This window comes from Coturnix japonica, chromosome 2 (genome assembly GCF_054131305.1).
Source record: "Coturnix japonica strain WE chromosome 2, WE-NBRP24, whole genome shotgun sequence".
In the NCBI taxonomy this organism is placed as follows: Eukaryota; Metazoa; Chordata; class Aves; order Galliformes; family Phasianidae; genus Coturnix; species Coturnix japonica.
Window position 1 is genome coordinate 113,550,950 of NC_140664.1, and position 23,336 is coordinate 113,574,285.

Below are 23,336 nucleotides of genomic sequence, written 5' to 3' on the forward strand. Positions count from 1 at the left end.
ACAAAAAAATGTCTTTTTAGTTGAGTGTAAAAATTTTTGTTTAAGAATTATTATTTTTTATTTGTTTGCGTAGTGGCATGTTCAACTATTTATTTTTTAATTTTTTTTTATGGTATTCTAATAGAATGAAGTAAAAAATGATGACATAAAGAGACACTGGTTGTTTGGTTCATAGAATTCAAACTGAATTTACTAGTTTGGAATGTTCCTAGTTTACCAAAACAATTACACATATTCAGTGATATGTAAAATGAGGATTTTCTCATCAAACATGCGTATAGCTACTTATGTTCTTGTTTGCATGTTACTAGAGTAATATGTGTGCTGTGTGAGCCTGTGCTTATTTGAGAACACATGTGTGATTTCAATGAACTCATACAAGGGAAGGAGTACAGTTTGGCATCTCATGTGCAGGAAGGATTCTTTTAGAAGCTAACAGGCGTGGTACATTTACAAAGATTTAAGAAGCTCTTCAGTTGGACAACCCACCAGTGGGAGATGTGTGTATATGCCTATACTGCTCATATATGTTTGTCTTGGTACCATTTTGTGATTCTGCCTCTTACAGAATACAGTCCTAGCTATGCTTACTTTTCCAAGAGAGGAATCTGGTTATTTTTCCTGAATAATGTAGCTGTAAAACAAAAGCTTGATGTACAACCTTATCAAATTGTTCAACTGAAAAATAGTGAGTTAATTATTTTTGAATGTTGTGGAATGCTTAAGCATTGTACATCCCTCTATGTTAGGGAAAAAGGAATACTTCTTTGGGTCTTGTTCCTTTTACCTTCTGAAAAGTCTTGCAGAGTTTGCTCCTGTTCATTTCATTACATGGAAGGTTGTGAAGACATCTGGAATTTCTGATTTTACTGCAGCAGAAGTTCAACTTCTTAGTTGGTGTTACAAAATAAATGTTTGTGATTATTCATCACAGAAATGCTTTTCAGGAGAATTTCTGAATTATTCTTGTAAACAAAGTAATAATATACATGTGCAACAGTTTGTTCATATATACTTAATCATTTATGCTATTTTTAGTTGCATGAAGAGAATATATATGTATTTATTGAACTTTATAAAGATTTGCTCAGAATCAGAGATCTGAAATAATTTGGTTGTCTTGACTGCCTTTCATCTCTCGTAACAGTTGAACATCCTAATCCAAGCAGTAGTTGTAGGGTATATGATATTTCCAGGGCTCATTTTGGAGTGGTTCCCTCTAGCAGCAAATGTCAGGAAAAATATCGTAAACCTCTGCAGGATGTTGGACTCTGTGCTTCACTGTTGTGTTGTCTAAACATTTGAGTATTTAATTCCTATATTGGAAATAGTATTTGCCAGTTTTATGCTATTTGAATTAACAACCTCTTTGATGACTGTAGAAACTTTCACAAATTTAAGTGTAATTCATGAAGTAATAATATGTATTTTTTAATCAGGTTGAAGCTATATCAGTATCTCTAAGCAAATGTGATAGCCATCTACAGAACACCTTTTCAGGACAGTGCTACAATTTTGTTTGCATAAATGTAAGTAGGAAGGATAAATGCTTTTATCGTATGCACTTAAGCCTACTAGCAATAGCAAATAAGAATTACATATTTGAATAGTATGTTTTTTTTCTAACCTCTTGATGTATCTGTACTGAACTTTGTTTTTTCTGATAGACATCAAAATCAACTGTTGACTTACTGTTCCATTCTTTCTCTCTGGGTTTTGTACTTCCTTCAGTGTGTTCTTAAACAGTCCATAAACAAGAGAGATGCAACTGAAATTGGTTTAATATTTCCTTTCGTAGAGATTACAGTGCAGTGAATTGTCTCATGAAGAATATCTCATATGTGTAGTCATCTAACTGTGCATTGCCAGTATGGTCAAAATAAGTGTTTGGGCCCTTGTATGGCAACAGAGATGATTTAGTTCAACTTTATATGAGATCCATCAAGATCCTTAAATTTGTTGCATCTATTTCTTACAGGTAATCTTAGTCTCCAGTTTTTTCAAACAACCATAATTTGTCTGTTTAAGGCATAAAAACATATAAAACAAATGAAAAGCTGTGGATCTTTTATGGAAAATAATGGACCTTTGAGTTCCATTTGAATGAAATAGTGCTTTGATATTTTCAGTAATTCTAAACATTTTTATTTACTTAGGATAATAAGTACGCCACTGAAGAAATCCAGCAGCTAGTGGATATGTTAGAAGAATCAAATGTTCCTCTCTTACATCCAGTTATTCTTATTTCGGTACGTAACTCCTATAATTTCCTATGGAAAGTATCTAATGAAGTGTTTTTAACAATTACTTTCTGTTTAGACTATTTTGAGAGACGCTGATATATCTGAATAAAATTTAAGTTTAGAACTGTAGATTAAGCTTTGAAGGGTGTCATTTGCACTTCAGCAAAAGTGATGTGGGATCAGGAAAGCCAAGGCGCAGGCAGAACTGAACTTGGCGAGGGATGTGAAAAACAACAAGAAAACCTTCTACAGGTACATTGGCCAGAAGAGACAGGCCAAAATGGGCGTGCCTACTCTGGTAAATTTAAAAGGAGAAATGGCTTCAACAGATGAAGAGAAAGCTGAGGTGCTGAATGAGTTCTTCACCTCGGTCTTCACTGGTGGCCAGGATTCTAGTCTTTTTCACGTCCCTAAGTCTTGCACCCCCATACCTCCATGTGGGGACCAAGGAGGTAAATCCCTCCCCACTGTAAGGGTAGAGCAAGTCCGAGAGTGCCTCCTTAGACTGAATGAGTATAAGTCTATGGGGCCAGATGGCGTGCATCCCAGGGTTCTGAAGGAGCTGGCTGAGGTGGTTGCTGAGCCGCTCTCCATCATATTTGAGAAGTCGTGGCTGTCAGGTGAGGTCCCGGATGATTGGAGGAAGGGTCACGTCACTCCCATTTACAAGAAGGGGAGCAGGGATGACCCGGGTAACTACAGGCCGGTGAGTCTCACCTCTGTGCCTGGGAAGATTATGGAACAGATCCTCCTGGACAACATGCTTGATCACATAAAGAACAAGCATGTGATCCGAGACAGCCAGCATGGCTTCACCAGGGGAAGGTCATGCTTAACTAATCTTGTGGCCTTCTATGATGGAGTGACGGCGTTGGTGGATGAAGGGAAGGCGACCGATGTCATTTACCTGGACCTGAGCAAGGCCTTTGACATGGTCCCCCATCACATCCTCATCTCCAAATTGGAGGGAGGTGGATTTGATGGGTGGACAACTAGATGGATAAGCAATTGGTTGAAAGGCCGCAGACAGAGGGTGGTGGTCAATGGCTCTATGTCCAGGTGGAGGCCGGTAACGAGCGGCGTCCCTCAAGGGTCTGTCTTGGGACCGGTGCTCTTTAACATCTTTATTAATGACATCGATGAGGGAATGGAGTGCACCCTCAGCAAGTTTGCTGATGACACCAAGCTGAGTGGTGCAGTCGATACGGTGGAGGGAACAGATGCCATTCAGAGGGACCTTGACAGGCTGGAAAGCTGGGCTCGGGTGAACCTAATGAGGTTCAACACGGCAAAGTGCAAGGTTTTGCACTTGGGCCGGAAGAACCCCAGGCACCTGTACAGGCTGGGAGGAGTTGTCCTTGAGAGCAGCTCGGCTGAAAAAGACCTAGGGGTCCTGATAGATGAGAAACTTAACATGAGCCAGCAGTGCGCTCTGGCAGCCCGGAAAGCAAACGGGATCCTGGGCTCCATCAGGAGAGGGGTGGTCAGCAGGGATAGGGAGGTGATCATCCCTCTCTACTCTGCTCTTGTGAGGCCCCATCTGGAGTACTGTGTCCAGGTGTGGAGTCCTCAGTACAAAAAAGATATGGAGATTTTGGAAAGGGTCCAGAGGAGGGCCACAAAGATGATCAGGGGGCTGGAGCACCTCCCCTATGAGGACAGGCTGAGGGAGTTGGGTTTGTTCAGCCTGGAGAAGAGAAGGTTGCGAGGTGACCTCATTGCAGCCTTTCAATACCTGAAGGGAACTTACTCCCAGGAGGGGAGTAAACTCTTCGAAAGGGCTGATAATAGCAGGACTAGGGGAAATGGTTTTAAGTTGAAGGAGGGAAGATTTAGGTTGGATGTTAGGGGAAAGTTCTTTACTAGAAGGGTGGTTAGGTCCTGGAACAGGCTGCCCAGTGAGGTTGTGGATGCCCCGTCCTTGGAGGTGTTCAAGACCAGGTTGGACAGGGCCCTGGGCAACCTGATCTAGTAAATGTGTATGTTTGGTGGCCCTGCTAGGCAGGGGGGTTGGAACTACATGATCCTTGAGGTCCCTTCCAACCCGGGTAATTCTGTGATTCTGTGATAGTGCATTCTGGCAGAAAACAAACCAACACAAGAAAAAGGTGAATTATTGTATAGTTCTGTAAGAGGTCTGCTATGGCTGTACATATTGACTTGCTAACTCCTGCTGTTGTTGTGCTCCATCTTTTCTGAGGATGCCGCAAATGATGTCATCTGCTGGAATGTTCAATAGAAAGAAAATTGAGTGGCTTTATTTTTCTGTGTTCTGTAGATTCTTAAATTTTTTTAAAATGATTATTACATCATTCTTCAATTGCTCTTAACAAGTACTTGAAATTTCCCAAAACTTGGCAGTGGGAGAAAAGTCTTAGAACTAGGTGGAAGCAGTTGGTAACTTCTAAAACACAAATGTGTGTATTTGTGAATATAAGCTGTAAACAGTGAAGTATCATAAGTATAAAAAGATATTTTGTTTTCCCATTTGGTACAGTTACACACTATGCTATCTTTTTGAAAGAAAAGATTGAAGCTGCAGTGAAAAGTATGTTTTAAATAACTAAAATATTAGCTAAACAAATCATTTATTAATCACTGGGAACTATTCAAGTCCTTTAAACTTCCGATCCCTGAAAATCATTACAGATGTTATGTCTGAGAGATAGAAACTTCTTTCAGCAGTCTTTAATTAAAGTTGGGTGACCTCTTCAATAAAGCTTAAAAGTGAAATTTTCAGCTTTATTTTTTGTCACATACTTCATTTAATCTAGAAACTGAGTGTACTGTTAGTGACTTACGGGTCACTTTTGTTGTGGAAGAGCACATAAATGTTTCTCAGACAAAGTGACTCAGAAGTTTAAGCGATATAATGACATTTATATGTGTATGTTTTAGGTACTGTGTGTACTGGAAGCACTCTTCTCATATACTCTCAAAACTAAAACTGTTCCTTTTGGTGAAGAATTGAAAAGATAAAGAAAGAAAGCAGCTCACTGCTTCCATCCTGTTCTTGTAATCAGCAACGTTTTGTTTGCAGCCTGAAGAAATGTTTAGTTTTGCATTATCAGAAAGTTCTTGTCTATTTTTGATTTTAGAATACATGCAGTTTTTTTTTGTAACATTCTGATAATTGAGAGCCAGTTTTATTTTTCCTTTCAGTGTTTGACTTTTTTCGATATAAAAATGACAGGTGTTACTATTGTGTTAAATTATCTGTTTAACTAGCTTGGGAAGAATAATCCCAGTATAAGGATGATCTTTCACTAAACATAATAATTACTTTGTTCCGTATTCCCTCATTTGAACTGATTGCAGTCTATCCTTTGTACTGGTTCTTAAGGGAGCTTTTTGTCCCTCTGTGTTTTTTGGAAGCAAAACCAATTTAGACAACAAATACGCTACACTGAGAAATTAGTAAGTTTGAAATAAACCTTTGAAGAATGGAATTCCATTTGGAAGACCTTTAAGATGCTTGAGAAAAGCAGCTTTATTTCTCCATTATCCTGATAGTAAAAATCTGTGAAAGTTAGATTAGAACTTAGAAAAGAATGTTTGTTTTCTAATTTAGTTATTATTTAATTACAGTGTTGTGTTCTGCTTTGTTCTGGCATATTGATCTCAAGGTTCTTTTAAAAGAAATACTTGTCACTTATTATGTGAGTGATGGAACTCAACCTGAATAGAACGTAACTAAGAGAAACACACACCTGTGTTCTTTTGTGTGTTTACAATGGTATTAAAATGGTATATTAAAAATGGCTAGTCTAAAAAAACAATTGAAAAACACACTTGAAAAAGTGTATTTTTTTTTCAATATTTTTCTTTTGCAGGCTCACTTGAATAGTTCAGAAAATACTTCTTTCAGCATTGATTTTGAAGAACTAACTAGAATGAAGAAATTTGCAAGGGAAGTGAAGAGGAAAAATATTTTGGTTTATGGTCTCCTTATCCAACATAAGGTATGTAATTCTTTTTCTTCCTGCAAAATATCTACTTTTGTGACTTATATGATTAATGGTAGAATCTTCATCTAAAACAAAATCAAAGGGGATTAATTAGGACATGAAAAGATTTATAGGAAAGATTCTTGCCTGTTCTTGATCAAAATTGAGAAAGGCCTGTAGTTACAGACAAAAATTTTGCATTTTGATTAGAGAACAACAAATGGCAAACTTGTTTAAAAACACATGAAATTGTTACAGCTCTTTTTTCTTTTTCCTTTCCTGCTTTGAAGCCTGTAAAAAGTAGTGAAAGCATTTTTAATCAGTGTTTCTGATGAATTTTACTCTCCACATCGAGGCAGTGTTTGGAATTCAAGTGACAGAAAGGGCACAGCAAAGAGGTGGTGAAACAAACACTATCCATGTCTTCAATAACAGCCAATTGCTTCAGCTGCTGGTAAAAAGAAACGGCACCTGGGCATCTTTTCTACTCATAGAAACTATTAGAAGTAAAGCATTTAGACTGAGAAATGCATTCTGCCAACCAGAAAGGTAGACTTCCTTGCATCCAGTGTGGATATCCCTTTTGCTGCTTGTGTAGAGATTTTTACAACTTGGTCAACAAAAAACAAGGAAATAAGTCAAATGTTCAATGGAAATTTTAGTATAGAAAGATAAATGTTGTCTTACCTGATTTTTTTTTTTTTTTTAATTGAGAGGTGTTTTTGATTTTGTATGTAATTGAAGAAAATTTTCTATCAGTATAACTGACAAAAATATGTCTTAAAAAGTTTTCCCCCAGATTCTGTTCACTTTTTTAAGAGGCGTGTGTATCAATATCTGTTAATTTATGCTTTTACAGACTTATGGTGTCAACATGAATATTTTGTATGGGACTGATGTCAGTACATGATAGCAGTTCCTTTCTTGTTTGTTTAACATTAAAGAGCATACATCTCTTTTCAGACTTCTTTTGGGTGCTCTCAAAATTCACTTTTTCCAGGGTCTGTCTTCTTATGACAAAAGTCATTGAATAACTGTTGAAATGTAGCTTTAAGAGATCAAAAAAACACTTTATCATGGCCATAATTTAACATTACATATATGACTTGAGTGTAAGTATATTTGTTTCCTCTTAAACTTAATTGAGTGTATTGTGTATTATATGGAGACAGACTACATGCACATAAGCTCGCAACAGCAGTTAATAAAGCTGATTGAATGGAAAACCTTTTATAATCAGAGAGTTATAGGATGACTTAGGTTTGAAGATGATCTAGTTCCAACCCCCTGCCATAGACAGGGTTGCCACCTGCTAGACCAGGCCACCCAGATATATGTTTAGCTCAATCAAATGTGCAGTCAAGAAAAAAAAAAGAAAAATCACAAATTATTTTATATGTTTTTGACCTTTTTGAGAAGTTGAAAATTTCAATATTTGTAAGTATCACATGTTTTCTGACTATTTCTTATGTTACTTCTGTTAATTCTGTGTTAATTTATTACATTACTTTATTAAATAACACAAGCACAAGTTTAATAATTAAATAAGAAAACTTACATGTCTAGCTAATAAAAAAGTGTGTATCTTCGCAGGCAAGAACATGTGTAAGTAGGCTGAACTATCATTATTGGCAATCACTGCATTTTACTTGTCAAAGAGCAAAAACATGTAATGTGCAATGTGAGTTTCAATTCAACTGAGTATGTGTGGCAACTGTGGGAGACAGTGTTAGCATTTCACTTTTCCCTCCCCTACACAACATTCTATATTCATCTATACAGCCTAGGCTTGAGCTACATGCAGCTGAGCCATGAAAAATATCACTAAAAATCACATCAAATGTTAAAAGTTTATGGTCTTATGTGGTCACATTACAAGCCCTCTGGGGCCACTTGTTGCCTGGTGGCTGAAGGTTGGACATGCCTGCTTTAAAATCTGTCCTACTCACAAAGACTTCAAATAATACTTCATAGCATGATTTGAGAAGTCACCAAAGTATTTTACTTCAAGTGCAACCCACCATGTAATAGGTCAGTCCTCTCTTTGTTTTTACTGAAGCGAAAGTTCATGCATGACACATTTTGATAAGAATTTGACTCTCCAACAAACTTGTAAGTATCTATCCTTTTAGATATGGTATCTATTCACTGCTTGCTAGCTAGAGTGTCTGCTGTCACACTTATAGGAGCTGCTTGCTTGAGAATGGAACAGTGAATTTAATATTGGCATGACGGGGAGTCTATAGGAAGTGGAACCACAGAAAGCATCATCTGTTGTAATTCAGGATGCTTGGGCTGTTGTTGCAATTTCTGTCAGTATCCACTATCTGGAAGTCCCTGAGAAGCATGGATTATTTTGGAAGAAGAATGATGACAGATTTCTTCATGGAACTTCCCTCTAGCTGACAGGTTATTTCATTACTATCCACAACATGCTCAGTTGATATGCGCTTTTATTAGTTCTTAAATATGAGTAAAATATAATGGACAAATAATTTACTGAGACATATTACTACTGAAATACTGAGGTGAAATTATTTTACATTTGTAAGGTATATATATAAAGTAGGTGTGATGACATGTTGATATGAGAGAAATAAAAGAATGTATGGGCACTAGTTAAGTTCTACATTAGAAAAGTAGACTTGTTGAAGTAAATCCTTTCTGAGATATATATATCCTTCTGAGATTCGTAGATACATTTTATGTAGTTGTATATATATATAATGTCTTGGGAATGGAAGTGAAATGCTTTTGGAACCAAGGAGTACATTTTTGACAGTATTGGAAGTAATATGACAGCCTAAGATAACGCATGCCTTCATTTGTTAAATGCAGTGGTTATTTGATATTTAGAAAAATATATTTAATAATTCTAGGAATATTTTGTACTCCAAGCAGTTAGTCAGGAAAATTAAAGGAAAAGGCTTTAATATGCTATTTAAAAGAACTGCTTTCTACTTTCCAGTTGATCAAACCGAATGCATGTTCACAGTTCGTACACAAGCAGTTATTTCTCTCACAAACATTATGCATGGAATACCAAAATACTCACACTGATACAAACTTTGGATCCACTTCATAACAGCTCTAGATTGCATGATGAAAAGAGCTTTGTTTAAATTTCCTTTAAGAAAGTATTTTTAAAGAAAGTTCTCTAAAGAAATTCTATGAAGTTTAAAAATGATTTACATTTTTAAAAGGCAGAGGTAGAAGTCAATATTCACAGAAAATTCCGCTCTGAACTCATGGAGTATAATTTTGAGGATTTTTCACCTGAGTTAAAGGAAACAGCTGATAAACAAAGTGAGCTAAAAAGAGAGAGAGAGATCCAGTTTTAATAGAAGATATTAGTAGTCTGTGGTGGTGACAAGGTTGACAAAGCACCAAGTGAGTTTAGTACAAGTACCTTAGTCTGAAAAGTATGTTGATTGGTATGGTATCACTACATATCACATTGGAGTATTCTTTTGTATTATCAGTCTAATGTGAAATAGTTTATTCTGCAAACTAGGAGAAAAAAACTATAAAAAAAGAAGCCAAGTTAGTCTTGAGTAAACATGGTTTACTTAGAAGAATTCTAATGAATGAGAGAATACAGTAGATAATGTCACAGTATTGTATCCATGTCTGATTTATGTCATCCAAACTGCAAGATTTCAGAGAGAACCTCAACTGCATGTGATGGTCCTGTGTTCTGAACAGTGGAATAATATTGAAATGGAGCCTTGATATCAGAAAAGCTTAAGTGTGTTATTATTCTATGTATACATTTTATAATATTTCATGTGGCTGATGAATTTATATTCAAGTATGTCAGTTAAATTTTGAAAAATTCTAGTTAGTCCATATACTACTATTCTTATTAAAGTAATAATGACTCTCACGACTGGATAACAGTCAACTGATCTTTGTGTCAAAAAACAAATAGATAAACAGTGTTTCGTCAGTACAGATTTTTAAGGTTGCAATAGGTAAGAGTTTTGGTCTATAAGTTTCAGTAATGCTTTTGTTACTTTTCACACAGAATAAAAGAAAAAATACAATCTGGGAAAAAAAAAAGAGCTTTAATAATGTGAAAGTTGATTATAGTACTGTGTTAATCTTACTTCAGAGAGGCACTGACAGAGCATCTTGTCAGTACAGCAGTTGCATGCTAAGACTTGCTTGGGGTAGGCAAGGTGGCCTCAAATACTTTTGTCTCTGAAATAGATGTTTGATTAAGCCAAAGAAACTATTCACTGAGATAGCCAGAAAAATCACAGGCCACACCCTACAGAAAGACAAATGGTGTAATAGAATAGTCGTTATGAATTTGTTTGAGACCAAAATAAACTGAAGTGTGAGTAATTTCTTTTGCAAACATGCTGCACTTTTGTTGTAGTCTTTGAACTATTTGTTGAAGACTTCTGAAAACAAGAGGTCCCTCCACAGTGTGTTTGGTACCTGAGGAAGCACTTTGCCTACAAAATGTGGGGGCTTTGATCTGGTTTGGTAAAACTGTAAAGGAAAAAAAAGATCCCTTAAAAACAATATTATATGTAGGCATTAGGGCTGTGGTTCCCAAAATAGGAAGCACGAACACAAATGAGACCATCAAAATGTCATAGCAGAAGATGCTTTGGCAACTGGAAGTGAAGTAATGAACCTGAAGGGCAAATTAAGTAAAAATCACCAGCAAGTTGCTGATACCTCACTCAAGTAGAATAATCTTGCAGACTGTTCATTCTTTTGTCAAGGGGTGAGCGAGTGATGAACATGAGTGCCAGCATGATCTGCATTTTTAAGTGTGTGGGACTGAGAGGGAAACCAAATGCAGCTTGAAACTGTCCATGTGAATAACCTTACTGAAATTTATAAGCTTATTAATACAAAGGCCAAGAAAGTCATACACCAGTACCGATGGATATTTATGGAAACTAGACACCATTTGATCCTTCATAATTAATTGTTATGTACTACAATCTAAGATTAGTCATGACTCCATATTTGCAAGAGGTAGAACTGATATGATGAAAAAGTTTGCAAGCAGACCATTAAATAAAACTACAGGTAACTCTTGATGTAAATTTCAGTGAATAGAAGATGCAGAACTATACAATGGAACTGTATTAAGGTAATACCCAAGAAATCAAACAGAACTACTCATTTTCCTTGGGAGTGGCAGACACAGGAATAGTTAACATCTGTAATGTTCATCTTACCTTCAAATCAGAATTTTTTTTAGTTCAGTGGAGGAGATTTTTTGAAAAGGATTCATTTGCTTTGATGAAGAAGAAACTTGGTAGACAATCATTGCACTCCATAAGTATTTTTACACACATGAGAAATTACAGATGACTTTCTGACCCAACTTGATGAAGACAAAAGTCTTTGCTTTTTTTTTTTCTCCAGGATCAGCATTCATTCTTAGATCTTGCTGTGTGAACGTGTGTAAATCTGGATGGACTTTGTTCAGAAAATCTATGGTCGGAAACAGTAGTCAGTTTTATTGATTTGATCATCAGAATTCTTTTGTCTGTCAAGCTTGCTCATGTATAAACAAATTTAAAAGAACCCCCAGAAATAGCACAGTTTTAAAATGTAGTCTTACTATTTGTGTGAGATGTGCATTATCACATTTCTATTTTTTTTTCCCATCAGATGAAAATTTGTTTTTGTCAGTGAAATATTTATAGTTATTTACAGAAAATGAGTTCAAAGTTTAATGCTTGTAAAACAGAAGGTTGTATAGTTCCAAATAAATACTTTGAGTCAGGAAAGAACATAAACAGTTGTGTTAAATTATTTAACTCAAAGTCTGGAAGTCTTACTTTTGCTTTAAGTGTTCTTATGTGTACTATTTCAGGAACCAGAAGTGCATGCTGCTGATTTTAGTAGGTACTTGAAGCCTGGTGCACGATCATATTTGTCAACAAATTGTCATTGTGATTTTTAGCATATTAAAAAGTCTATCCACCTTGAACTGGTGCATAGGTGCTCTTATATTTGCTTGCTCAGCTTCTCTTACTACCTTTCTCTGTCATTTCTCTCACTTTCTTTCCCTTGTTTCCCCTTAAGTCTTCATCCTCCCCTAGGAAAAGTAGGTGATAAATTAATGGATTTAGTACAACTGTGCAGCTTTATTAAAGACACTCAAAACGTTTCCACAAGCTAACTTTGCAGTGCAGTACTAAATTCCCAATCTGAAGAAGTAGAGATTTTTGTAAAAAGAATTGGTTATCTTTTGGGATTTCATTAAATAATTGTCTAGATTTTTATCAAGGGAAGATTGGAAACGCTTAATTTGTCTCTGCTCTTACAACTTCTAGAATTTTAACAAGCCGCATAGATTATGACAAGATCTGTCATATGACCCTTTTAGACTCATTTCACTACTGAACTTTTAATAGGACATCACCATGTCAGCCAAAGTGATTAGGGCACTTTTGCTTCAAAATCTAGCCTTTGTAAAAAGTGGTCTTTAAACTTCCTTGATTTCGTAGCCCGTTTCAACCATTCTGGGAATGTTAGTCAGTAATGGCTCTTGACTGTTTCTTCTGTGGACATTTTAGTTGTATAAAATAATACTATTCTATAGTAGTTTAAAGGCATGAGTAGAATTTTGGGGATCAAATGGGTTCGAAAGGGAAAATGACAAATTCTCTTGGGGGAGGGGAGGTAGCGTACTTTTCTATCTTGTTACTTTGCGTGGTTTAATTACGTTAGATAGTTCAGTGTGTTAGGGAATAAACACTGAATTGGAACCATTTGCAAAAACAAATATTATGAATATCAAATCTGAGTTTGATCTTCAAATCTGTTCTTAGTTATCTGTTATCTGACATTTTTTCCATATTAAGAAAACTTTGATGTTGACCTACTATCTTTTATTGGAAACATATAAACATTTTGAAAGAAAGAATATTGATATAAAGCTGTGTTTGCAAACAAACTGCTTTTAACTTATTTTTTCCATTGCTAACCTGCTTAATAAAAATATGTGACGTCCATTGTATTTGTTTGCGAACAGTGCTGTGATGCCTGGCTTAAAACAGTGCTTATATTTTTACTCCTGGAGTAAGCTGGGCATCAGACCAACAGCATCAAAAGTTGTTCTTCTCACCTTTCTTACATGCTTTCCCCCAGAGGCATCATTTAGCAGGTACCCAAAATAGTCACCTATGGAGATGAATGCATCTCATTTTTTTGGCTTTAGCTCTGAATATATGGAAGAGCAAAACAAGAAAAGAAGCTTATTAAAATTGCTAGGTATGCTTAAGAGGTATTTTGAAAGTATAACAAGCTTGCTATTGTGTTCATTTCCTCGTGTTTTTTGTATTTGTACACACTTCTCTTAGGAAAAACAGAAAAAAAGTGGCAGAAATTTTTCATATGACTCTTTTTTCCCCCCACAGTTTTGTGGAATGGCTTGGTTTGGAAGGGACCTTAAAAATCATCTTATTCAAACCCCCTGCTGCGGGCAGGCTTATCACCTACATAATCAGAAAGCCCAGGACCCCATCCAACCAGGCCTTGAATGCCTTCAGGGATGGGGCATCCAAAGCTTCTCTGGGCAACCTGATCTCACCATTTCTCTGAATGTCCTATTTCTATACTCCCTGATAAAGAGTCACTTTTAATCTTTATTGGATGGTCACTATATTGTTTCTCGGTGAACTTATTATCCCTCTCAGGGATATGATTTAGCAGAGGGTTGTTAGGGTACTATGGTTAGGCTGTGGTTGGACTTGATGATCTTCAAGGTCTTTTCCAACCTGTGTAATTCTATGATTCTATGATTCTATATCAATGCAAATTTAGTTTTTATAGCTGAAGTATAAAACAAATAGGATTTTATGGAGTTAATGCTAGCTCGGCTACTAACACCGATACTGTTTCAGTATTTTACTGTAGTCATCTTCTCTCACAGATGTGTTCTCTTCCAGGTTTTGTATTTAATTGTATGGCAAAGATGATGAGCAATGCCACATTTTCTACAGGCAAAGATATCTGTTCTGCTTCAGAATTTTTTACTGTTCCATGTAAACTTCCACTATATAACTTGCTCGGTGTAGTTGATCTGGTTGGGATGGAGTTAAGTTTCTTCAGAGCAGCTCACATAGTTCTGTTTTAGATTTGCGACAAAAACAATGCTGATAACACACCTGTGTTTTAGTTATTGCTGAACAGTGTTTGCACAGTGTCCCACCAGCAAGTAGGCTCAAGGGGGTGCAGGAATCTGGGAAGGAACAAGGTCAGGATGGCTGACCTCAGCTAACCAAAGAGGTATTGCATGCCACTTAATCTCATGCTTAGCGAAAAAAAGGGGAGAGACAGGAGTTTGGGGTGGTGAGATATCTTTCTCTTGGGAACTGGCTGGACATCTGTCTACCCATGGGAGATGGTGAGTAATTGCCTTTGCATCATTTGCTTCTCTTTTCTTTCACTTCTCTTTTGCTTATTAAGCATTTTTTATCTCAAACCACAGCTTTTTTTTTTTCTTTTAAGCTTCTTTTCCTCTTACTCTGTCCCATAGGTTTAGGTCCTGGACGGGAGCAAGTGAACAGCTGTGTGATGCTTGTTTGCTTACTGGGGATTAACCCACAACACAATCTGTAGCATTAGCATTTTTGTTACAATATTTGACCAGGAAAGCTTTTGAAATTCTTCAGCCATTTAAACCCCAAAAGAAATTCCCACAAAATGGTACATTGTTAGTAATTGAATCTACTCTGTGTTTTTTTGCTGCAGTTGTCAAGGTATGGTAGCTCTTAAAATTTGTACAGTGGAGGCAATGGCCATCAAGTCTATATTGGACTGTTAATTTCCTCTTTAACCCTCTCCCTCTACTTACAAGCAGGAATCAAGAAATCCAGTCCGAGGCTGAATTTTGGGTATTTCATTACAATGGTTGGAAGCAGCACTTGAGATTTCTATTTGTGTTTGAGTTATTAAGCCACAGGTCATGTTTTTTGCTTAAATCACATTGGTCATATGGAAGTCAACTTACTGGGTGCTGAACTTTGTTAAAAAATGACGTGTGATAGTAATAATCTTGGTGGCAAATTGTGCAGGAATTTGGTAGGGTTAGCAGAAGTAGAATGAGGTATGGGTGTATCTCATTAAAAATCCCTGTTGTTCAAAGACATCACAGGAAAATATCTATGTATATTCTTTTTCATTTCAGATTTCTTTTTTTTTGTCTTTTTTACAAAGTATGTTCTGAAACTTATTTTCCTATCATTATCTTGGAATAAAAACATGTGGAAAATGTCACCGTTATGTATAATCTTCAGCATTTGCAGTCTGAGCTAATTAAATTTGATTTTGAAACATTATTTGAACTGTTATTTTCCTGATCTAATTTTTATTTATCCTTCTAAATAGTACTTTAACTATATTCTAAACCGTACAGGTGTAATTTCCAACCAGCTCAGAAAAGTCATATTTTCTTTTGAGAGGTGGAGGCCCATTACTTCACAATGCACTAAATAAATCTGCTTGATTTATAACTGTTTTGATCTCTGAAGATTCCACCAAGGAAAATCTTTTAAAAAAATGTGACTGTTTATGTTTGAGCTTGGTTCAACCTGTGTGGTGCTGGCAGCAATGTGAATGTTCGCTTTTAGCAGACCCGCTGCCTTCAGCTTTGTCACCGACTCAGTTTTTCCATTCCAGGGGTGACATGTGCTAAGTATCTCTGTCTTGTGTTGTTAATCCCAGTGTTCAGTGCTTATACTTATCAGTCCAGGTGTTGAATTATGTAGGCAAAAATTTTAGCAAAACATTTGAGAGAGAAATAATGTATGATCCCTACATAAAAAGCAGTAAGTTGAAGTATGCTTTTTAAGCCTGATTGTACTAGAACTTCTATGTCCCCAAGTTGTGCAGTCTGAGAAACTTGTTCCTGTTCTGCAAGATCCTTCATTATCCAAACTGAGAGAAACCGACTTTAGAGCTGGGTCACATTCTAGTGCGATAGTTCAGTTTTTGATTTTTCTCATCAAAGCCTACTTTGTGCTTGCAGTGTTTAAAGCACAAAGATTACTCTGTGGAATTGTGTCAGGGCTCTCTTTAGAAGCTCATGAAGTTTGTGAATTAAAATTGTTGCTCTTGACAGAAGGGACATCATTTGCATTTTTCCCTCTGATGTTGTGAGTAATCTTCCTCCCTCTTTTGATACTGCTGCTGAAAGAAAAGACGTCAGTTCCCTCTGCATGAAGTGAATTATTTCTTTTCAGGACCACCCTGTCAAAATAGCAGTGAAGATACTGTTCTTGGGCACTTTTTCCTAATTCTGTTTGTAAGAAATTTTAATGAAAAGGTTTTCCCTCCTTTACCAGTTGTATATGTTGCATAGTAATATAACTCATGAAGGTTTAAGACGTTGTTATGTAAGACATGGGATAACTGGAAAAAGCATGATGTAGTATCCCAGAGTAGAGATGAAATTTCCTGAATCTGTTTCTAAGATAGAAGGCAGAGAAGTTTGCCATTTGTACTTGATGTTTGGGCAGAAGAAAACTTGAAGCAAATGTGACATTTCAGAGTCTGCATTCATTTCTTGAATTTTCAAAGCCATCCATAAAATGCTCCAGATGCTTTCATTCAGCTGGAGTTTAACTCTTGTTTTCCTTCCTGAAAAAATAGTTGGCATGCTGCAATGATTATGGCCTAAAATAATTACATTCATTCAAAGAGATTGAAATATAGAGGTTCAAATAAATGCATACAAATATAAATAAACCTTGCTGATTTTGTTATTTTGGGATCTGTTTGACAGTAATTGATATGAAGGGATTAATTATCTGAAAATTTGAGTAGAAAAAGATTCCAGTGAAAAGTTTGAATTCCAACTATTTTATAGTTATATTGGCATGGTGTAGTGTATTTCTTCCAGATGAAATATTTCACTATGAAAACATTATTTAAGCATTCATTATCTGGGTGAGTATTACATCATCCCACAGGAAAGATTCTTACTGTAGAATTCTATTACAGAATTGAGGTCTAAGAGGGGAGATGCATTTAGGCAAGAATGTTGGTGCACATCTTCTTCAAACTACTTGTTTGTTTTGCTATGCTGTCTTGAAAGCACATTTTTTAGGAGAAATTGAATGTACCAGATGCTAATTTATTGTGTGCACATTTTAAAGAATGCAACATTAAATAAAATTGATTATTAATGCAATACTTATATTCTGTTAAATTTGTACGTAGATGTTTAATCCCTCAGGAGAGCCTGAACTAAATGTGACTCTAACAGAGCATGGTTTTAGGTCAGTCACTGTGGGAGGCTGTAGGTCACTTCTAAGTTTCTATACTTATCTTTGGCAGGGAAAGTTTGGTCTGATAGAAACTTTTCCTGTGTGCATAAAATAAGTAGATAACCTGTAATGACTTTGATACTGTGGTAGATGTGCAGTACAGAAGCTCTTTTAGGGAACAACGATGAAGTTTCTGTGAGAATCACCAGTTTGTAATTCTTGAACATGTTCAGAAAGTTTCAGCCTGTAACTGATAACTGCTTAGTTTCGAACTAAGAATTAACATTTAGCAAATTTACAACAGTGATCAGTAGACATAAATTGAAAGAAACACATCTTTCTGTCACATGCGTAAAGCCATTTTACCAGCTGATATAATCTCTTTGCTGAAATGGTTGATTGCAAGAATGAGAAAGGGGATAAAATTCAGTGAACACAGGAAAGTAACTGCTGAAAATTCCTGATTATTTTAACAGTTTTTCAAAGGTTATGACAGAAAGAGAAATATCAGAGGTGTGCCTGTTCTAGTTAGTTATTAGTTCTGTCGGTGGTACTTATTTTGTTACTAGGGCTTGTGTATATAGTAGAAGAGCAGATGTGATTTTATGTGCCAACAGCTTCTTGTTATTCTGTCTATAAGAGCTTGGAAGTGGTCTGTTCTAAAAGGGCTTGATTTGCTATTTCATTGCTGAACAAAGTCAGTGGCTAACATGTACAGAACTTCAGAAAATGGAGTGCGAAAAAATGTGATTCACCATCCATACTCTACACTCAGGACTGTTAGTCTAAGTGAATATTCCCATCTTTGCCCTCCTTCTGTCTTGGTTTTAGTACTGTTGTCCATCTCACGTAAGTTGACAAGATACAGCTCATCTAAAACACATTTTTGGTGTACTGACCCCTTTCTGATTTTTTGTCTTTGGCAAAGAAATATTATATAATTAACTCTGGACATTTTTTCTCATCTAACTCTGCTACAAACTAGGCCATTCTCCCTTTTTATTCAGCAAGTGCGTATGTTCTGTACTAATTAATATTACAAAGTTAAGATAAACTGCTTGGAGGCTGGGTGGCTCAGTGCCTAGTTATCACTTATGCATTTCCAGTTAATACAGATGTGAACAGTATATTTCCAAGTACATACTGAGATATACTGAGATGTTCAGGGTTTTTATTCAAAAGCAGCCTATCATTTTTCCTCCAGTTGTCTGCCTGAATCACACTAATGTTCAATTACATATTTCATAAATCAAGATCTTTCTTTATGTTGCCTTTTGAAAATGACACTTTCACTTGCTTCAGGTCAAAGTCCATCACAGGCTAAAGTGCTGCAATGTAGCACAGTTAAGACAGCTTTTTATTTACAGAAAAAGAATTAAGAGGACATTTATTTTAAAACAGAGTTTTTCCTAAATGTGTGTAGTAGCACTGATGAACCCATCAAAGTGGTGTAACCACAGCTGTAACCCACATGCTGTAGATATGTAAGTGATATGCAAGTATGAACTGTTTTCTAGAAGCAGAATAGCTGTGTTTAAGATAGTACTTGCCAGCATAATTAGGGATGTGAAAGATCAAATTCACTTGGGATAGGAATGTTGGACAAAATAGCTCTGAGGGTGCTAATTTATAGCATAAGCTTTCGCATTGACTACTTTGGTGTTAATTAGTCTTGGCTAGTACAGTCCTATGATGTTGATCCAATGTGCTCTATTTTTACTGTGATTTTATCATTAGTAGCAGCATGTTTATTATTTCTGTAAGCTTTAGGGTGCTCAGTAAGCAAGCTGATATCCTTATATGTTTTGTTTAGTTTCAATTTATGTCATCTCTACCTTTCAACTTTGTTTGGTAACTAAATTAAATACAAGAGACTTATAAAATTGACCAAAACTCTAACTTATATGTAGAATGGTCATCTTGGGTAAGATGAGGAAAACTCCCTTAGGTCAAAATAACCACTGCTTTTTTAAAGTGCAAGAATGAACTATAGGTGTGAATGACCTAAGTGGCTAATGGAACAAAGGTACTAAGGACTGCATTATGGATTTTCTAAACTACCCCGCTGGGCATCTCTTGGTGAGACTGTTGAGATGCATCCTTGAGCTTGAAGAAATAAGAACCTTGCTTCTGATAACTTCCTGTTAGTTCAAAGAGCTAACTTCTCATTAGTTCATTATTGATCTCTTTGGCTTAGTAATGAATTTATTTGACTTTTCCTAACATTTTCTTTTCTTTTTTTTTTTTCCTTTTCCATAAAACATCATCTGCTGTATCCAAAGTAATTTTTTGATTGTATGCAGTCCTATAGAAAACTAATTCTGTCAGACTTGTGATCAAGAATTCCCTGTGTACAAGAAATTATATGCAGTTATGCAATTGTCATGAGTCTAAATAATTGCCTGTCTTTGAGGATGTATACCAACAGCAGCAGGTATGCTCCAAAAGCTTCGTGAAATAGGAGGCAGAAAGTAGCATTGATGGTATGTATTCTGAAATGCTTTCTAGCTGAAGAAAGAACATAGACAATTAAATAACACTTTCGAATACATGAGCAAAATTCTCTCTTCTAAATCAAATTTGAATTTACACTTTTCTCACTCCAGTAAATTCTTTTTGACAGAAAAAAAAATAAAATGTATACATATTTAGAAATTTAGGAGAAATTCATAAGGCTCGCAGATACAAAAGATACTCAGCTTCAGGTATGCACTTCAAAATGTAGTTGGTTACTTAAGTTTTGAGGAGAAAGACTGAATTCCTACCCTGTGTTCAGCGCTTTTTACTGACTTGCTTTGGTGGCTTTTTGGTTAGAGCTGTTCTTTGAACTCCAGCCCTGCTGTCTCGTTCTCAACATTCACTTTACCTGAACCATAAAGATTTTCCTACTGATATCAGTGCTTATTCTGTTTGTGTGCTTACCTTGTTACAGTTCATTTCAGAATGATAGAGGGAGGCACCAGCGTGACCATATCTGCTTGTTTTTTTGGGGGGAAATTCTGAAACTGAAACTATTGCTTCTGCTTAGTAAATGTTCGAGGTTCCCAACAGCATCTTACTAAAATAGCAACTGTCCAAAACAGACTGATAAACTTTACCTTTTGGAAAAGCACTCAAGCTAAGCATAACAACAGCTCTATGATTAAGAAAGGAATATTCTTACTTGAATGGTTCTTATAGCAGATGAGAGTAAATTTAAACCATGGAGTGCTTTCGGCTGTGTGACTTGTTCGTGGCATAGTAAATGCCTGTAATCTTTCCTAACTCTGTGTTTAATGGAAAATGACCAAAGTCCTGTTTTTACATTCATTATGGATATTAAGTGCCATTTCTTATGTGTTAGATTATCACTGTCACTGTTGCAGCCACTCTGAAGTATCCCAGCTTCCTAACTTATGGCCTTTCACAGGGATCTTTAATAGTGTCCATGCCCTCACGTCTGACCCACGAGCTTGGAAATGGATTGGAAGATACAGTAAATGCAGAAAACTTGTAATCATGAGATGGCTCAATCAAATATAGACAAAAGCCCAGAGGTTTTTCAGTGAGAATAGAAAAGATACTGCAGTATCCTCACAATCTCTGAATGTGAGAGGGGCACTTCTACCCCTACTGAGAGAACCTGGAAACTTTATCAATAAGTACTTCATAAATATAGATGAAAACCCATCATTTTAATCTTTCTGAAACATCTAAAGCATTTAAATTTAAATATGCAGTTCAGATGATGTATTCACTTGGCAATTGTAAAATAGACCTTCTTTTTAATATTTACTCCAGGGGTTTATGAGCAAAATAAGATTAAAAATGTAATTTGAAAAAATAAGATAGGATATTTCTGAGAGTGGCGCTTTGTAGACATGTTTAGAAATATTTGCTTTAATCTACTGAGATAATATTTTGGTAGATATAAAATATATTTCAAGAAAATATTATTTAGGACAGTGGGCGTGCATTTTATGTAAACATGTTTTATCCAGTAGACATCAAGTACTGTATTGAACTGATGAATTTATTATCATGACAATATTATAAATCATGGAAGAAAGATAAGAAGAAGAAAGCCAGAAGAGATCTATTATTTTATATATCAGTGAAGTTTTGTAATGAAGACAGCATTTTTTTAAGTGGCTGGGTATAAAAAATGTGTTGATTTGCAATCCCTGCAGCATAAATAGTACATTTCTTCATCAGTCAGCAATATTTTTATTACTGTAATTATACTCAGAGGCAATAGAATTTAAGGCATCTGATTTTATCCAGATGATAATTATATATTTATTATCCAAGTTTCTATTGTTTATTTTGAAACAAGACATTCCTACGCATGCTCGTGCGTGCAGATGCACTTGGGGCCTTCCAAGAGCTAGAAATGCATACAGTATCGAGGAAACACTGTGTGTTCAAACTGCTTGTTAAATTCATCAAGCTTCTCACTTTTCAGCTATGGCTATATCCTGGGTGGATTAAATATTTAATTATTGTTAGTGGTGTCTGTTCATTATGACGTTTTCAAGGGTAAAGTGGAAGCAACTAGGAAACTGTTCTTTTTTGCTGCAGCTGTCAGATATGAAGAGAAGTAGCAGTGATGCAGGTTATGTTCTAGTTGTGCTATTTTTTCCCCCACTAGCTGAAGATTATCAGCATCTTTCTGTAGAGAAGAAAACTAGGATGCAGTATTTTTAGTACAACCAAATAGAGAGAAAGAGCTCTAATAAAAAATCAAGTGGCAGAAAGAAGTTTTAAAAGTCAGAAAGAAAACAGTTTTCTCTTCAGAATTCTCATGAAATTGGCCTACCATAGTCTGTAATTTTTGGTCGTTTCTCCACCCTGGAATCAACATCAGTGTCAAGTTAGCAAATATGTAGAGTCTTCAGATGAAGCATTTAAAGTTTTTTGACTGTCCTCATTGAAAACAGGATACAATGATGAGTAGCAGTTCTTGAAACTCAAGTGAAGTTAATTTGTAAATCTTTACACAGGCGCTCTCTCAGAAATATAGTAGCCTAGGGCAAGTGTCTGCAAGAGTGAAATGCATGCAGATTCACAGCTTTAGTTCACAAGATCTTAGTGTGATTCTGCATTTTTCTCCAACAGTGTTTTATAGCTTTTAAGTTTATTTTGCCTATCTACTAATCTCGTTCCTCTCTGAGGTTTTTAACTGCTGATTCTGTTGTTATTCTGCCCATAATCTGTGATAGATAAATAGCCTATTATTTAGCCTTTTATATACACTATTGGAACTATTACTGCTTTCATTGCAAGTGAATGATATTTTTGAGATACTCGCAGAGTGATTTATCTCTTTTCAAGTATCATCAAGCTATTAGGTTTAGAAAGTATTCATATTCCTTTTTCTGTGTTGGTGATTGATGACAGGACAACTGAAGCTGTGCTCTGTGTGGGGGAATGCTGTGTCTGGCCAGATATGAAGATACAGATCTTGGCCTCTATTATCTTTTGTTAAAAGACATAGGAGGAGTGAACACAAATGATCAGATCTGGAAGAAAGAAAAAGTGGTGGGGAATTCTTCATCTTGGGCTTGAAATAGAGGAACTGTTCTATATATTGCTTTATCTTTAGTCTGAGAAGTATGTTTTTAAAGGTTTCCTTATTTGTTTTAAATATATTAATTAGGTATGTTGCATAATTTTGATATGTTGCAATCATAATCTTTAAAGAAAATGTTTTTTTGAAAATGTATTCTCTTCTGCAGCATGCAGAGTAATTGTGCGGCATTTCAGAATTGATTTTGGTACTTCATTTAGTTCATTCTAGTGTGCACGAGTGTATGTAAACCATGCGACTTTTGGTTAATTATGTGGAAGAAAGCTAAATTTAAATTAGACTGGAAGCTTGGAACATTGGAGAGTGAAGATTTGTCTTTGTGTGTGGC

General features: G+C 35.8%; 1 protein-coding gene across 6 annotated transcripts in view; it reads left to right on the top strand.

Moving 5' to 3' along the window:
• The window catches only part of CRPPA (CDP-L-ribitol pyrophosphorylase A), a 104,417-nt gene that overhangs the window by 48,383 nt on the left and 32,698 nt on the right, over positions 1 to 23,336 (top strand). For 5 of the 6 annotated variants that reach the window (XR_014943026.1, XM_015853852.3, XM_015853856.2 and 2 more), the window contains 3 exons: positions 1,440 to 1,529; positions 2,157 to 2,249; positions 6,077 to 6,205. Coding sequence is in view for 5 of the 6 variants with exons in the window: in XM_015853852.3 (XP_015709338.2) it covers positions 1,440 to 1,529; positions 2,157 to 2,249; positions 6,077 to 6,205 (312 nt within the window). In the remaining variant the exon portion in view is untranslated. Of the gene's footprint in view, positions 1 to 1,439; positions 1,530 to 2,156; positions 2,250 to 6,076; positions 6,206 to 8,376; positions 8,477 to 23,336 lie in introns of those variants that run through there. The other variant, XM_015853853.3, reaches the window with a different exon arrangement.